The 13,302-nt window shown below is 36.3% G+C and overlaps 1 protein-coding gene across 12 annotated transcripts in view; it reads right to left on the reverse strand.

Moving 5' to 3' along the window:
• Nucleotides 1–13,302, reverse strand: part of MBNL3 (muscleblind like splicing regulator 3) — a 122,669-nt gene that overhangs the window by 58,968 nt on the left and 50,399 nt on the right. For 5 of the 12 annotated variants that reach the window (XM_077988282.1, XM_015128202.3, XM_077988283.1 and 2 more), the window contains exon 2: nt 8,188–9,063. The exons of the other annotated variants lie outside the window; for them this stretch is intronic. In XM_077988282.1, the coding sequence (XP_077844408.1) occupies nt 8,188–8,364 (177 nt within the window). In that variant the 5' untranslated portion in view covers nt 8,365–9,063. The remainder of the gene's footprint in view (nt 1–8,187; nt 9,064–13,302) is intronic. 12 annotated transcript variants of the gene reach the window in all.

Consider the following 13,302-nt stretch of genomic DNA (forward strand, 5'->3'; position numbering starts at 1 on the left):
TGGAGAATGATATTAGACACAAAGATGTGGGTGCTATGTATGCTCATTGCTGTTGGGGTGTTAATTGCTTCTAGGTCCTCCCTAGACAGAGCTAAGAAATGAAAGCCTACATAATAACCCATGCATACACACAGATCAATATCTATTCCTGTATCTATCTGTATACATACTCATGTGTCCTTTCTAATCCACACCACAGCATTCATCCTAACCTTCCCCTTTTATTTTTAACTTTTTTTCTCTGACAGTGAGAAAACAGGCTCTCATTATCTACTCTATATACATTTAGTTGTTCAACCTCAGTATCCACATACTTACATATGCCTGTGAGGAACAGATTTACTAACTAGAATCCTGTATTTGTGTGCAATTCTTTTTATCTTTATTATAAATATAGCACCTCCAGGCTTCTATTTATTAGTGTCAGCATGACATAGCTTTTCCCATCTTTTACAATTAATATTTTAAACTTAAAAAAAGCAAGGAGGAAAACGGTATGCTACTATTTGTGTAAAAATGGAAAATAAGTATGGATATATTTGCTCGTGTGTGTGTGTGTGTGTGTGTGTGTGTGTGTGTGTGTGTGTGTATATATATATATATATATATATATATAAAATATCTATGGGAGAGGGAAAACCAAAGTATCAGTTTGGAGGTCAACTGATTAACTGGGAAAAAGAGATGAGGGGAAAACTTCACTGCATACTCTATTATCGTTGAATTTTCTTAAACTTTCTCATTGAGTATAATTCACAAATCATAAAACTCACCCTTTTAAAATGTACACATCAGCAGTTTTTAACGCATTTATATACAAAGTTGTATAACTATCACCACTATCTAATTCCAAGACATTTTCATCACCCTTAAACAAAAAACCTTGTACCCATTAGCAGTTAATTCCCATACCCCTCATCCCTCACTCACCCATCTACTGCCCTTCACAAGACCCTGGCAACCACTAATCTGCTTTCTGTCTCTGTGGATTTGCCAACTCTTGATGTTTCATATAAATGCAATAACACAATATGTGACCTCTTATGTCTGGCTTCTTTCATTTAACATCATGATTTTAAGGTTCATCCATGTTGTAGCATGGATCAGTACTTTGTTCCTTTTTGTGGCTGAGTAATATTCCATTGTATGTATATACCACATTTTGTTGATGTAGTCATCAGCTGATGACTGTTTTTATAAATTTTTGAATTATGAAAATATCCATTCAAAAATTAAACTTTAAAAAATAGAAACAAAATGAACAAGCCCTTCTCATAAAAAACATAAAAATGTAAAAAAGAATCAAGCAAATAATATACGAAAAATACTAATGTACAGAAAAGCTTCTTTGACATTTGCCAGGACTCACAGACTCAATAGCAACTTACACTCGTGGCTAAAATTTATTACAGCATGGAATACAGAGGAAAAGTAACAGGAAACATAAATGTATCAGCAGAGTCAAGAGAAGCCCAGCACAAGCTTCCAATGTTCTTTCTAGTTCGAAGCCACACGCACAAGGACTCTCTCTCTAGTAGCAAACTACAGAGGCATGTATGGAATGTCTCCACCCTGGGAAGCCCAGTTCTAGTCTCAACGTCTGAGGTGCAGATGGGTCCTGATCACATATGCACAGCCTGCTACCAACTGGCCATGGCAACTGTAATCCAGGACCCTAACAATGAATCAGTCATCAATCTTGATCTTGAGCAAAGCAACCCTGACAAATTGTTATGTCATGGTCCATTGTTCCAGGTGTATACAACACAATAACCAATCAGTGACAAAATGAATGGTGGCCACATTCCCAGGGGATAGTTAAGGTTTCCCTTGGAGACATGCAAAGAGTAAGCCACCAAACCTGCTATGTTAACTCTTTCCTCACATGAGATTTCTTTATTGATAATCCCCCATCACTGGGGCATGAACTCTAGTTGATGTACAAGTCATAGAAAGAAGGGAGTGAAGAATAGGGATTGGGCACCGTTTGACTTCTACTTTACCTATAAACAGGAGTTATTTGTCTTCGTGGAAATTATTCTCTTTTCCATTTAAAAATATAAAGAATAGACACCTCTGCTTTGTGTGGGCTTGCTTTCCCCCGATTATGTCAACCTTTCCAGCTCTTGGAACAGAATCCAAAGTCCTCAGTATGATACACAGAGCCCCACCTGATCTCCCCACCCCCAGGACCTCCCTGCCCTCATCTCCCACTGCCCTCCCCCTTCACCGCTCTCCTCCAGCCACACTAGTGACCTTGAGTTTCCTCACACACACCAGGCTGCCGCCAGCTTCAGGGCCTCAGCTGTCACCATTCTCCTTGCCTGGAGTGTTCTTAGAAATCCTCTTCACTGTCCCCTCATCTCCTGCATGCCTCTCCTCAAAGGTCACCTCATTGGAGGCCTCCTGGCCACTGTATCTAAAACAGTAGCCCCTGCCATTCTCTGTACCCTTTCCTCACACCTGACAATATATTGTTATCCTGAATATTTAATTATTATTATTATTTATTTTTATTTATTTATTTTTTGAGATGGAATCTGGCTCAGTCGCTCAGGTTGGAGTGCAGTGGCGCGATCTCAGCTCACTGCAAGCTCCACCTCCCGGGTTCATGCCATTCTCCTGCCTCAGCCTCCGGAGTAGCTGGAACTACAAGCGCCCGCCACCACGCCTGGCTAATTTTTTGTGTTTTTAGTAGAGATGGGGTTTCACCATGTTAGCCAGGATGGTCTCGATCTCCTGACCTCGTGATCCACCCTCCTCGGCCTCCCAAAGTGCTGGGATTACAGGCGTGAGCCACCGCACCCGGCCATATTTAATTATTTTTTTACCTGCTCCTCCTCCAACTCCCAATGAGAATGTCTGTACCATGGAGACAGGGACTGTTTCTGGTTTATGGCTAAGTCCCAAGGCCGTGAACCAGAAGGGGACAGCTGTCACACTCTGCAGGAGTATATGATAGGCACACATATATCACACCACTTCTAGGACTTCTCACTCTCCAGTGTTCTGTCTTTCTGGCGACTTGTTGCTTCTATTTTCTCTGTCACGCTCTTGGTCCATTTTCCCTTGCTCTCTTTCTTGATTGACCATAATTACAGAAGTACATTACCAATCACTTCTAAGATGGACACTTGTTCACTTTTTAACATCTAGGACATTGGGATGCCCATTATGATCAATGGCATATTGTAGGGGATGATGAATAAATGGGAGACACAGTTAAGAGTTTTTACAAAAGAAAAACTGGTCATGTTACAGTAGAGAAACCCAGTAGATGCCAACTTAACCAAGTGATTAAAGTTAACATAATGAATAAGATATATCAACATCACATACCCTCATATGTCATGCACATCATTTCTGTGTGTGGGTTTCTTTTTTATTTGCCAAAACCACATGACCTCAGTCTAATCATGAGAAAACATTCAATAAGCACAAAGTAAGATGTATTTTACAGAATAACTGACCAGTATTCATCCTCAGTGTCATGGTCATGAAAGACAAGGAAAGACTGAGAAAGTGTCACAGGTTGGAGGAGACTAAGGAGATATGAGGAATAAATGCCATATGGGATCCTAGATTGGATCCTGGAGCAGAAAACTAACATTAGGAAGAAAATTGGTGACATTCAAATAAGTTCTCTAGTTTACTTAAGAATCTTGTACCAGTGATAATTCCCTGGTTTTGATAACTGCAATGCATGGCATGTAAGTTGTTGACATTAGGAGAATCTGGATAAAAAGTATACAGGAGTTTCCTGTATTACTTTGGTAACTTTTCTGTAAGCCTAAAATTATTAATATTTCAAAATAAAATGTTTAAAAGGCGAGGCTGAACTATCAATATGTATTTGTTTGGGTACCATTAGGTTGGTGCAGAAGTAATTGCAGTTTTTGCCATTGCTTTCATGGCAAAAAACACAATTACTTCCGCACCAACCTATAATTACAATTCTATTTTCCTTTCAAAAGAGGTTTTTGAAATGTTCAAAATAGCATTGACTTTTACCAAAGATACTTCCTTTTGAAGATTAGCATCATAGAAAATAGAGATCCTTAAATAAAATGTTATTTTCCTTGACTCTCAGGATGACAGGTGCTGCTTATGTGTCTTTATAGTGTAGACAGACCTCTCTGATGGAGCTGATAAATGGTGCTAAGTCTTGCATAATCCAGTGACCCTTGGGATTGTGTTGCTAGGTGTCTAGTTTCTGGTAAACTTTCCCTTAGCAAATAGGGATGAGTAAGTATTCAGTCAAAAATAGTCAAATTTTAAACTAATGAAAACTGCTGTGACTAGTGGTGCTATTACAGAATATACTGGTAACTCGGGTCAGTTTGACCTACAAGGATAGATTCATATCCATATAATTATACAACAGGTTTCACTTGTCAAAATATTATTTTTCTTGTGATCATATGTGATTTTGAAGACACAGCATGTGACTGTTTTATGTGCATTCCTCACACAGTTCCCATTTTTTAAGGAATGTATATAGGTTAGCTTGAGTATCCTCTAACTATGTCTGCTGCTATAGCCTTTACCAGGAAATTCTTGGCACAAAACTACCCAAAGTGGTAAGAGGGGTGGGCAGATGTGATGGGTGTTGACCTGTCATAATGAAATAATGACAACATTTATATCCTTCCTTGATAAAAAGTGACTGATAACACATTGCTTCAAGTATAGAGGGAAAGGTTCAAGACATCATGATATTACTGAAGCAGAATAACTTGGCTATGAAAACAATCACAAATATTGATTTCGTTTTAAAAATGACGACTCTTCGTTAAATCCAAGGAACATTCACTAAAAATACCAACCTAGATCAATGGCAAACTGTAATATCAAGAAATTGGCATAGAATGGATTAAGCAATATTTAAAGAGAACTTTGGAGACAGATTGTGCCCAGTCCACAAGGCAACGGAGTCAAAAACAGCTGCATACTAACATGATATGAGACCATTCTACGTAGTTGGAAATTAATCCATGGACTGCACTAGATTTCCATTTGAAGATGGTGCTGCCTTCATCACTGAGCACTCAACATTCATGGATTGATAGGCACAGCACTTCAGCACAATACACAATCAGTCATCCAATTTGCCCTTCTTATTTTCATAATATTCCCTCATTACAAGGTGAGTTAGAACATTGTATCTGTTGTACCTGTTATTAAGGCAATAACCATCATCTGGTAGAGTAGCTAGTACTAATAGAATTCTTACACAACAACAACAAAACAAAACAAAAACAAAAGCAGCAGCCCAAAACTCATCAAATGATTGCTTCAGTTATTTAATCACTCATGAGAGAAGAAATAGTATACAGATGAAGTTCAACAGTGTTTCAATTATAAAAACTCAGGAGAAGTAGGAAATGCTGCAGTAACCACGGAAGTATGTTATTTGTGTATTATAGATATGATACTAGTACAATGCACACAGGTCAATTACCCTCAGCTTAATTTAACTTTCATGCATGTCATGGATAAGAACTACAAAGCTCTTGTGCAGACATGGAACTCTGATTAATGTGCTATCTAAATGGCAAATTAAATAATTGTTTGAAAGGCTTTATATATTTGAAATATTAAGGGTTTCACAAAAATATGAGAATGTAAGGATTATGTAAATCATCTTTACCCTTTGTGACTGGTCGTCAGGATATTAACATGATGCAAACATTACTTTAAAAATACTAGATACAGTGAGTAGACAACTTATTTAAATAATTAAGTGGCTTATTAATATTCATTGGCCATTATCTATTTTGTCTCTGAATTAAACACTTTCCAAGCTCTAAAGTTGTAGTGCAGTACGCATTTTGTAAACAGTTACCTTCCCTAGTACTTTTCTTCAAAATGTTTAGTTTATGGTACTCTTTTGCCTTTAAATGGAATTACTGACCTGAGTTTATTAATGAATAGGAAGATCACACATCTCCTTTCACATTCTATGATGTTCGGAAAGATAGAATTTACAAAGCCTGCAAGGAACTCTATATCAGAGCAACCACAAAACAGTTATACTTAGTTTGAACAACTAATATCACACAGCAACTAGATTTGGTTATGTACCTTTAGAACATGAGTTTGTAATTTTAAATAATAAACCCTAACTAAATAGAACTTTATTAAAGAATGCCTCCAACAAACATTGAGTTGATAGGAAGAAAACCTTTTATTTAATTCACTTTTATAGTGAAATGTGGTTTTCCATTTGTACTAGCTTACTGCAGTCTCCACAATAATCACAGAAGTTAGGTAGAGAAGATATTACCTATCTGTTAGAGATGAAGTCACTCCAAGATTGTGAGGTTAAGTTGCCCGAGGTCAGATACAGAGGCTGGGACTGTACCCCAGATCTCCTGAAACAACACATGCAAAGTTCCTACTGCAGTTCCTGACCCTCTATATGGACTGGATGAAAGATACCTCATTTTTTCCCCCAACTAACTCAGCAATCTTTTCCCCTTCAAAGTAATGCCCAACCCTGTAGCAGCAGATTTAAATAATACACAAAATAATTGTAGATGAAACTTAAATGAAACCAAAATGAAGAAAAAAAGTAAGTTCTTTAGTCATAATGTCTACCACAAATAAAGGCAATTCAGAGATTTTCAATGGTAGGAATTACCTTTATCTTTACAATAACAAGTTTGTATTCTTAAAATGGAATGGTCTGCAAAAAAAAAAAAAAAAAAGCAAACTAGTAATCACGAAATAGGTAAAAGTAACTCCTTAAGTAGTACAGGTTGAGCATCTCTAATCTGAAAACCTGAAGTATAAAATGCTGCAAAAGCCTTAACTTTTTAAGTGCCAACATGATGTCACATGGGTGGCTGAGATAATGACACTTTTGTTTTCTGATAGTTGAATGTACACAACTTTGTTTCATGCACAAAATTATTCAAAATGTTGTATAAAATTACCTTCAGGCTATGTGTAAAAAGTATATGTAAAATGTAAATGAATTTCATGTTTAGACTGGAGTCCCATCCCCAAGATATCTCTTTATGGATATTCAAATATTCCAAAATCCAAAAAATCGAAAACATTTTCAGTCTCAAGCATTTCAGATAAGAGATACTTAACCTGTGTATCACTTAAGAAAATGTTTCCTGAGGAAACCATCACACTAAGGGATATATCTCTGTTAGCCAATGCAGCCATAAATAAAAATGTTAATGAGGTAAAATTGGTCACTGGTCATGATGAGGGTAAAACAATATCAAGAAACTGAAAAGGTTCTTGTTAAGCTTAATTCATTTTGACATATTTTGAAAAAAATCTCAAATGCATTGTAGCAAATCTTATTAATTAAACCAGAAATCCATTACAATTTATTGCTTCTATGTTTTAATTTGTACTTTTTATCCTTAAGGATAACTATGAATAAAACATGAAAATGACTACATTTTCTTTTTCTGCAATCATATACATCCTGTCCTATATAATACCTCATCTGCCCTCATATTTTGTTTATAATCTAGTATGTAATACTCAGGCTTGATGACTTTGGTAATAGGGCTTTCCTTACAAAATATACTTACAAATCTGAAATTGGTCAATCAGCTGTCCAGGAGGAAAATTAAGTGAACCTAGTTTTATAGCAATATGTTTAAGTTAAAGGTTCAAAATATACTTTGAGATACTTCAAAACGCTATAATTTTCCTTCTGGAAACCTTATACTCCCTCAGTCTGACCTTATTTATCCTCTGAAAGCTGACTGGTCCCTCCCAAGTGCATTTTGGTACTATGGATAATAAGCTATAATTCAGTGAAGGGCTTCTCTAGGTTACATGGCGATTATGATCACTGTAACATCTAAATCATATACAAAAAAGTAAATGATAGCAAGACTACAATCCCTCACTGCTACAAAAATTATTCAATTTTTATTCTTTAAGTGTATCTGTTTTGATAAGTGGTAAGTGGTCTTTGGTGGAATGAGATTTAGACTTGGCTTAGCTCTGCAAACACAAAGAATTAAGACATTTTGTCGTTAAGCCATTCTGACTTTAAGACCTTCTATCTTGCCATTCTGTTTTTTTTAAAAAAAAAAAACAAAATTTATCACTTTCATGCTATTATTAATTTTACTCATTTCAAAGCACATCGTATTTCAAAAAACACAGAAATCAACAAATTTAAATTATGTGCATTCAGATGGGACTCACCTTTAGAGAATCAAAACAGGCCACCACACGACCATTTTCCACATGGCAAACTCTTGGTGGATGGGCAAACTTGCAATCTGCATCAGCTCGAGAGCAAGTTCCTCTCTGAAATTCTCTACAGACTTCTAAAGTCAGCCACTTGGTATCACGAATCAGGGCAACATTGACAGCCGTCATATTGAAAGCAAAATTAAAATCCAATGTACCCTCTTTAGGACAATATTATTGTGGACTATTAAAGGATTAAAAATGAATTCAAACTAAGTGTGAAGAGATAACAGGTTGCTTTGGTGAAACGTCTATTTGTTAACACTTAGGTTTTCATTAAAGTCAAATCTGGTCTAGTCAAACAAAAAGCCAATCATAAAAACTATCAGAATAACTAAAAATCAAATTAGAGACCAACTCCTAAGAAGCCAACTGTTAAGATAATGAATGCTTTATTTTGTTCCTTTGCCGAATTTATGTGAAATAACCAGCAGACTTTCAAAAGAATTCTGTGCTCTGCAGTTGATGTTTTCAATTATTCTTGTAAAAAACATATGCTGCTGGCTGCCCTTTGATTTGTGGAATGGTCTCAGATCAGGGGGAGAAAAGTTTTTCTATTTATTAGCTTTAAATAATAAGATTGGGAAGGATGTTAGAACCCCAAAAAAGTTTTGTTGCAAAATCAAGTGGAGGGAAAATGACTAAGAAAATTGAGAATCACAGAAAAAAGAAATGGACCAGCTGCTGACAGTAAACTACAAGCACACCAGGTTCGGCGGGGAGGTGGAGAGGGCAGGGAACGGTATGGTAGGGAGAGGGGTTTATAAAGAGACAGCTCTAGAGTAGAATCCAAGCAGCAGAGTTTTCAGAAAAGGCACTTTTCAGAACCTGCAAGAAAAAAATAAATAAAATTAGCTAAAATAATACAATGCTTCCGTTTCAAACTCTAGATTTGGAAAAGAAGTAACTATATCCTATTTAAAACAGGAAGCATCTAGATACTGACAGTGCAACATAGTACAGTCAGCTATTGTCAATAAAAAGGGCATTTCCCAGTATAAAACTGTATAGTAAAAGCAAGCAACTGCTTAGATTTACTGTTGTACTACAAGACTGGGCAACAACCTCACATTAAGTGGGGTGGAGGATGGAAATGTAAAATGTGCTTCAGATAAAGAAAAAAGTCATTTGAAAAGATATTTTTGTTTGTTTGTTTGTTTGTTTGTTTTTCGTGTGTGTAGGCTCCTTAGTCTCTGAAGGGAAATTGGAGCAACTCAGAAGAAGGTTTCAGCATATACAAACAAGTGAGACAGAATGTGCTGTTTAATGAAATAGATTAAATATTATGCAGCTTTAAAGTACGCAGTTTAACTCAGTGTGAACCAGCTATAATTTCTAGCAACAGCTGAAAAGATACAGGAAAGGTTAATTTACTGGCATATGCCATAAACACATACTGAAACAGCACTAATGCAAAAGTGAGCTCTGAGTATTAGAAAAATCAAATAACTGTTAACTTCATCAAAAAGTGAGATTAAAGTTCTTAAAAGTATTTCATTTAATTTTTTGGACAATATTTTCAACAACTTTATAAAAATCTCAATCTTCTCTTTGTCTTTTCCATATTCAAGATGAAATTCAATATCACCTGACTTTTTAAATGTCATTGAGAAATTAAGTACCTAGAAAATTCAAGCAAGCTTATCTACTCAAGAGCAAAACATGTTTTTCTCTGAATCATTCTTCATGGAAATCACTCTAAAATGTATTCTATGTAACTTTGCCTTCTTAAAAAATATATCAAATATAATTTGGTCTCTAATTAAAGACTTGGGACTATTAATATATTAGGAAGTATAATAGTTCTCATCTTTAAGTGGCAGACTAATTGTCATATCCACTGCCACTTATCTGACTGTCACAATATCTACCACAGTGAATTTTCCAGCTCTCTTCTGAAAAACCTAATAGCCAGTCATGAATGTTGAATAACAATTAGTTACCCACTGAATGAGGGGCCTTTGGAACAAAATGCAGAGCTTTCTTGCATCTTCTATGACTGCTCTTACTTTTTTGGGGCCCCTTCTGCATCAAGTTACATGCAGGACCATGTTCTAGAGGGTTGAAGTTGCAGGCAAATGACTTCTAGGAAAAAATATTTTTTAAATAACCTGATGATAGAAATGCAAAACAAAATCACAATGTGATGACCACTTCACTCTTATTAGTCTAACTATAATTTTAAAAGACAGAGAAATTGGAGAAATTTGAACCCTCATACATTGTGGCTGGGAATACGAAATAGTGCAGTTGCTGTGGCAAACTGTCTGACAGTTCCTTCACTTCCACAACTCAGTATATACCCAAAGTATCTGAAAACAAGCGATAAAGAAATCCTCCTACAAATCCTTGTACATGAATGTTCATAGCAACACTATTCACAATAGCCAAAAGTGGAAATAGCGTAAGTGTCCATTAACAGATGAATGGATAAACAAAATGTGGTATATCCACACAATGGAATATTATTCGGTCACAAATAGGAATGAAGTACTGAGGCATGCTACCAGAAGGATGAACCTTGACAACATCATGTTAAGCGAAAGAACTCTGTCACAAAAGGCCACATATTGTATGATTCTATTTATATGAAACGTTCAGAGTAGCCAAATCTACAGAGACAGAAGATAAATTAGTGGTTGCCAGGGGCTGCGAAGAAGGGATAAGGGTGAATGACTGCTTAATGGGTACAGAGTTTCCTTTGGGGGGTGATGAAAATGTTCTGGAATTAGATAGTGGTGACGATTGCTTGATTTTTGAAATACCATAACCAATTCACTGAATTGTACACTTTAAATAGATGAATTGGATAGTATGTGAATTACATCCCAATAAAGCTGTTATATATATTTTAAAATGTCTAAAGAGACATGACAACCAAAAACAGCCTGACTAGTGATGGGATTAGCTATCCCAAACTTTCTGAGTTTCTCCTTAGCCAGAGATTTTTCTCAGTAGTGTCAGTAAGTTGAATTTCAAGAGTAAATTCATTTCCACACTGTAACTGTCTTAATGTATTATGAAAAGTACTCTGGAAGAGTATGATATTCCAACCTAATCCCACAACTAAATTATATAGTCTGTCTGAACACATTTGGAAGGAAAATGACAAAAAAAGATCTATCTATATAAGATCTGCTCAAAACATAAACACTGAGGGTCTGGAGAAAGACTTTTTCTACAGAGGTCCACCAAGTATAGAAACATAATAAATGATACATGTGAATTCTGAACTTTTACAAATGAAAAATGCAAACAAGAACTGGCTTCTGGACATGCATTTTATTCAGAGATAGGGGGAGAAAGAATTTTCTTTTTTCTTTTTCAAAATTTTGGCCTGTAACCTACGATGAAGCCCTGGCCAACTCTTCAAAGCAGTTCTAGCCACCACATGTCTTCCTTCAGACTGAAACTATTTTAGGGGCTGACTCAGAAGAAACTAAGTGCAACACTCAAGGGAGCTGGAGGAAAGATGGGGAGAAGTTCTCTCATGCAGCTCTGTTTGTCTATGTATAAAAGACAGGGAGAAGTGCCAGTTTTCTCTGTATTCTTAAGATCAATTTTGTTTTGGGGATAATATAGCTTTGTCTTCACTTCCTTAGACTTAAGTAATAGGAATACAGTTCTGCTTCTTAAGATTTATAGTCCTCTAAAGCAGAACATGAAAAGTTACCATTTCTTAGTGCATTTGTACTTTATTGTACTTGCAGTTTACAAGCGCTTGTATTTCACTGATCTTTCGATCTCTCAAAAATATTCTAAAGCATGAGTGATAACCTAAAACACTGATGACTGAAATGAAGCTCATGGAGGTTAAATTAGTTATCCGAAGTTACAAAGCCTGGTGGTAGAGCCATGACTCCAGGCAAGATCTTCTGACTCCAAATCTCATGCACTGATTCTAGCTGAGAAATGTCATAGATAGCATTGTTTATCTCTCTTGGGAATCTTAAACAAGGGAAACCTGTCAATTTTGTAGAGTACTTATGGTTCGTTTTCAGAATTACATTCATGCCTGATGTATCAACATTTTCATAATTGCCATAAGTTGTGCTCAACCAACATTTATCTAGCATCTACTATGTGCCAGGCATTGTTCTAGGTACTGAACAAGACTGATAAGGTCCTTGCTCTTGTGGAACATGCTATGCTCATTTAAATAGAGAAGTAACTTGATAGTACAAGGAAATAAAATGAGTATTAGAATTTATGAAGAGCTGGAAGTAAACACTAGGAATTCTGACTTCAGCACAAACCTCTAACTCACCATGAATGATACACCAAGCACTATGATTTAAGAATACTCTTAAACGCACACTCAAACACCACTGCATAGAAGTTAAGTCATCAAGAGGAATACCTTGGAATTACATTGAGACTTATTGCTCTCCAGATTTCTCTTGGAGAGGGCAACTACTGTTCTCATTTTACAGATGGGGAAATGAGGGTGGAGAAAGGTTGAGTAATTTAACTTGCACAACTTCATGAAGCTAGCAGGTGATCAAGCCATGGTTCAAACTCAGGCAGCCTGACTCCAGAGTCCCCTCCACCACTTAACCATACCACAATACTGTGTTACTCTTATGGCATCTATCATATTCTTACTCATGCTTGCTGACTGGGCCCCTTAACCTTTTCTCCCTTACCAGATTTAAACTCCTTGAGCATAGAGATCATGTCTTGCTCAGCACTGCTGGCTCTATCTTGTCATTGGGGGTTACAGTAGCATTCCCCAGGATTTTTGTTTTGAAAATTATAAAGATTAAATGGTAATTTAACATTAACCCTTCTGTTGTATGACACTAGAAAAGAGTTTTGTCAGTTGGGCACCCTCTAGGCTAGCTGAGCTTTGGCCACCTCTGTTAGTTTTGAATCGATTGGACCTGTGAAGTTGAATATTTTCTCACAATCCTAGCCTTCAAATTGGGATGACAATACCTATGATTCTTCATATATAGTGCATTCATTCTTCACAAAGAATGACCTATTCCTGTCCATTTGATAGCAACAAGATCTTATAAAAATATGAAATTCCCAGATGATTGCTGTTTGTGTCTTTGGATAGTA

This window comes from Macaca mulatta, chromosome X (assembly GCF_049350105.2).
Source record: "Macaca mulatta isolate MMU2019108-1 chromosome X, T2T-MMU8v2.0, whole genome shotgun sequence".
Lineage (NCBI taxonomy): Eukaryota > Metazoa > Chordata > Mammalia > Primates > Cercopithecidae > Macaca > Macaca mulatta.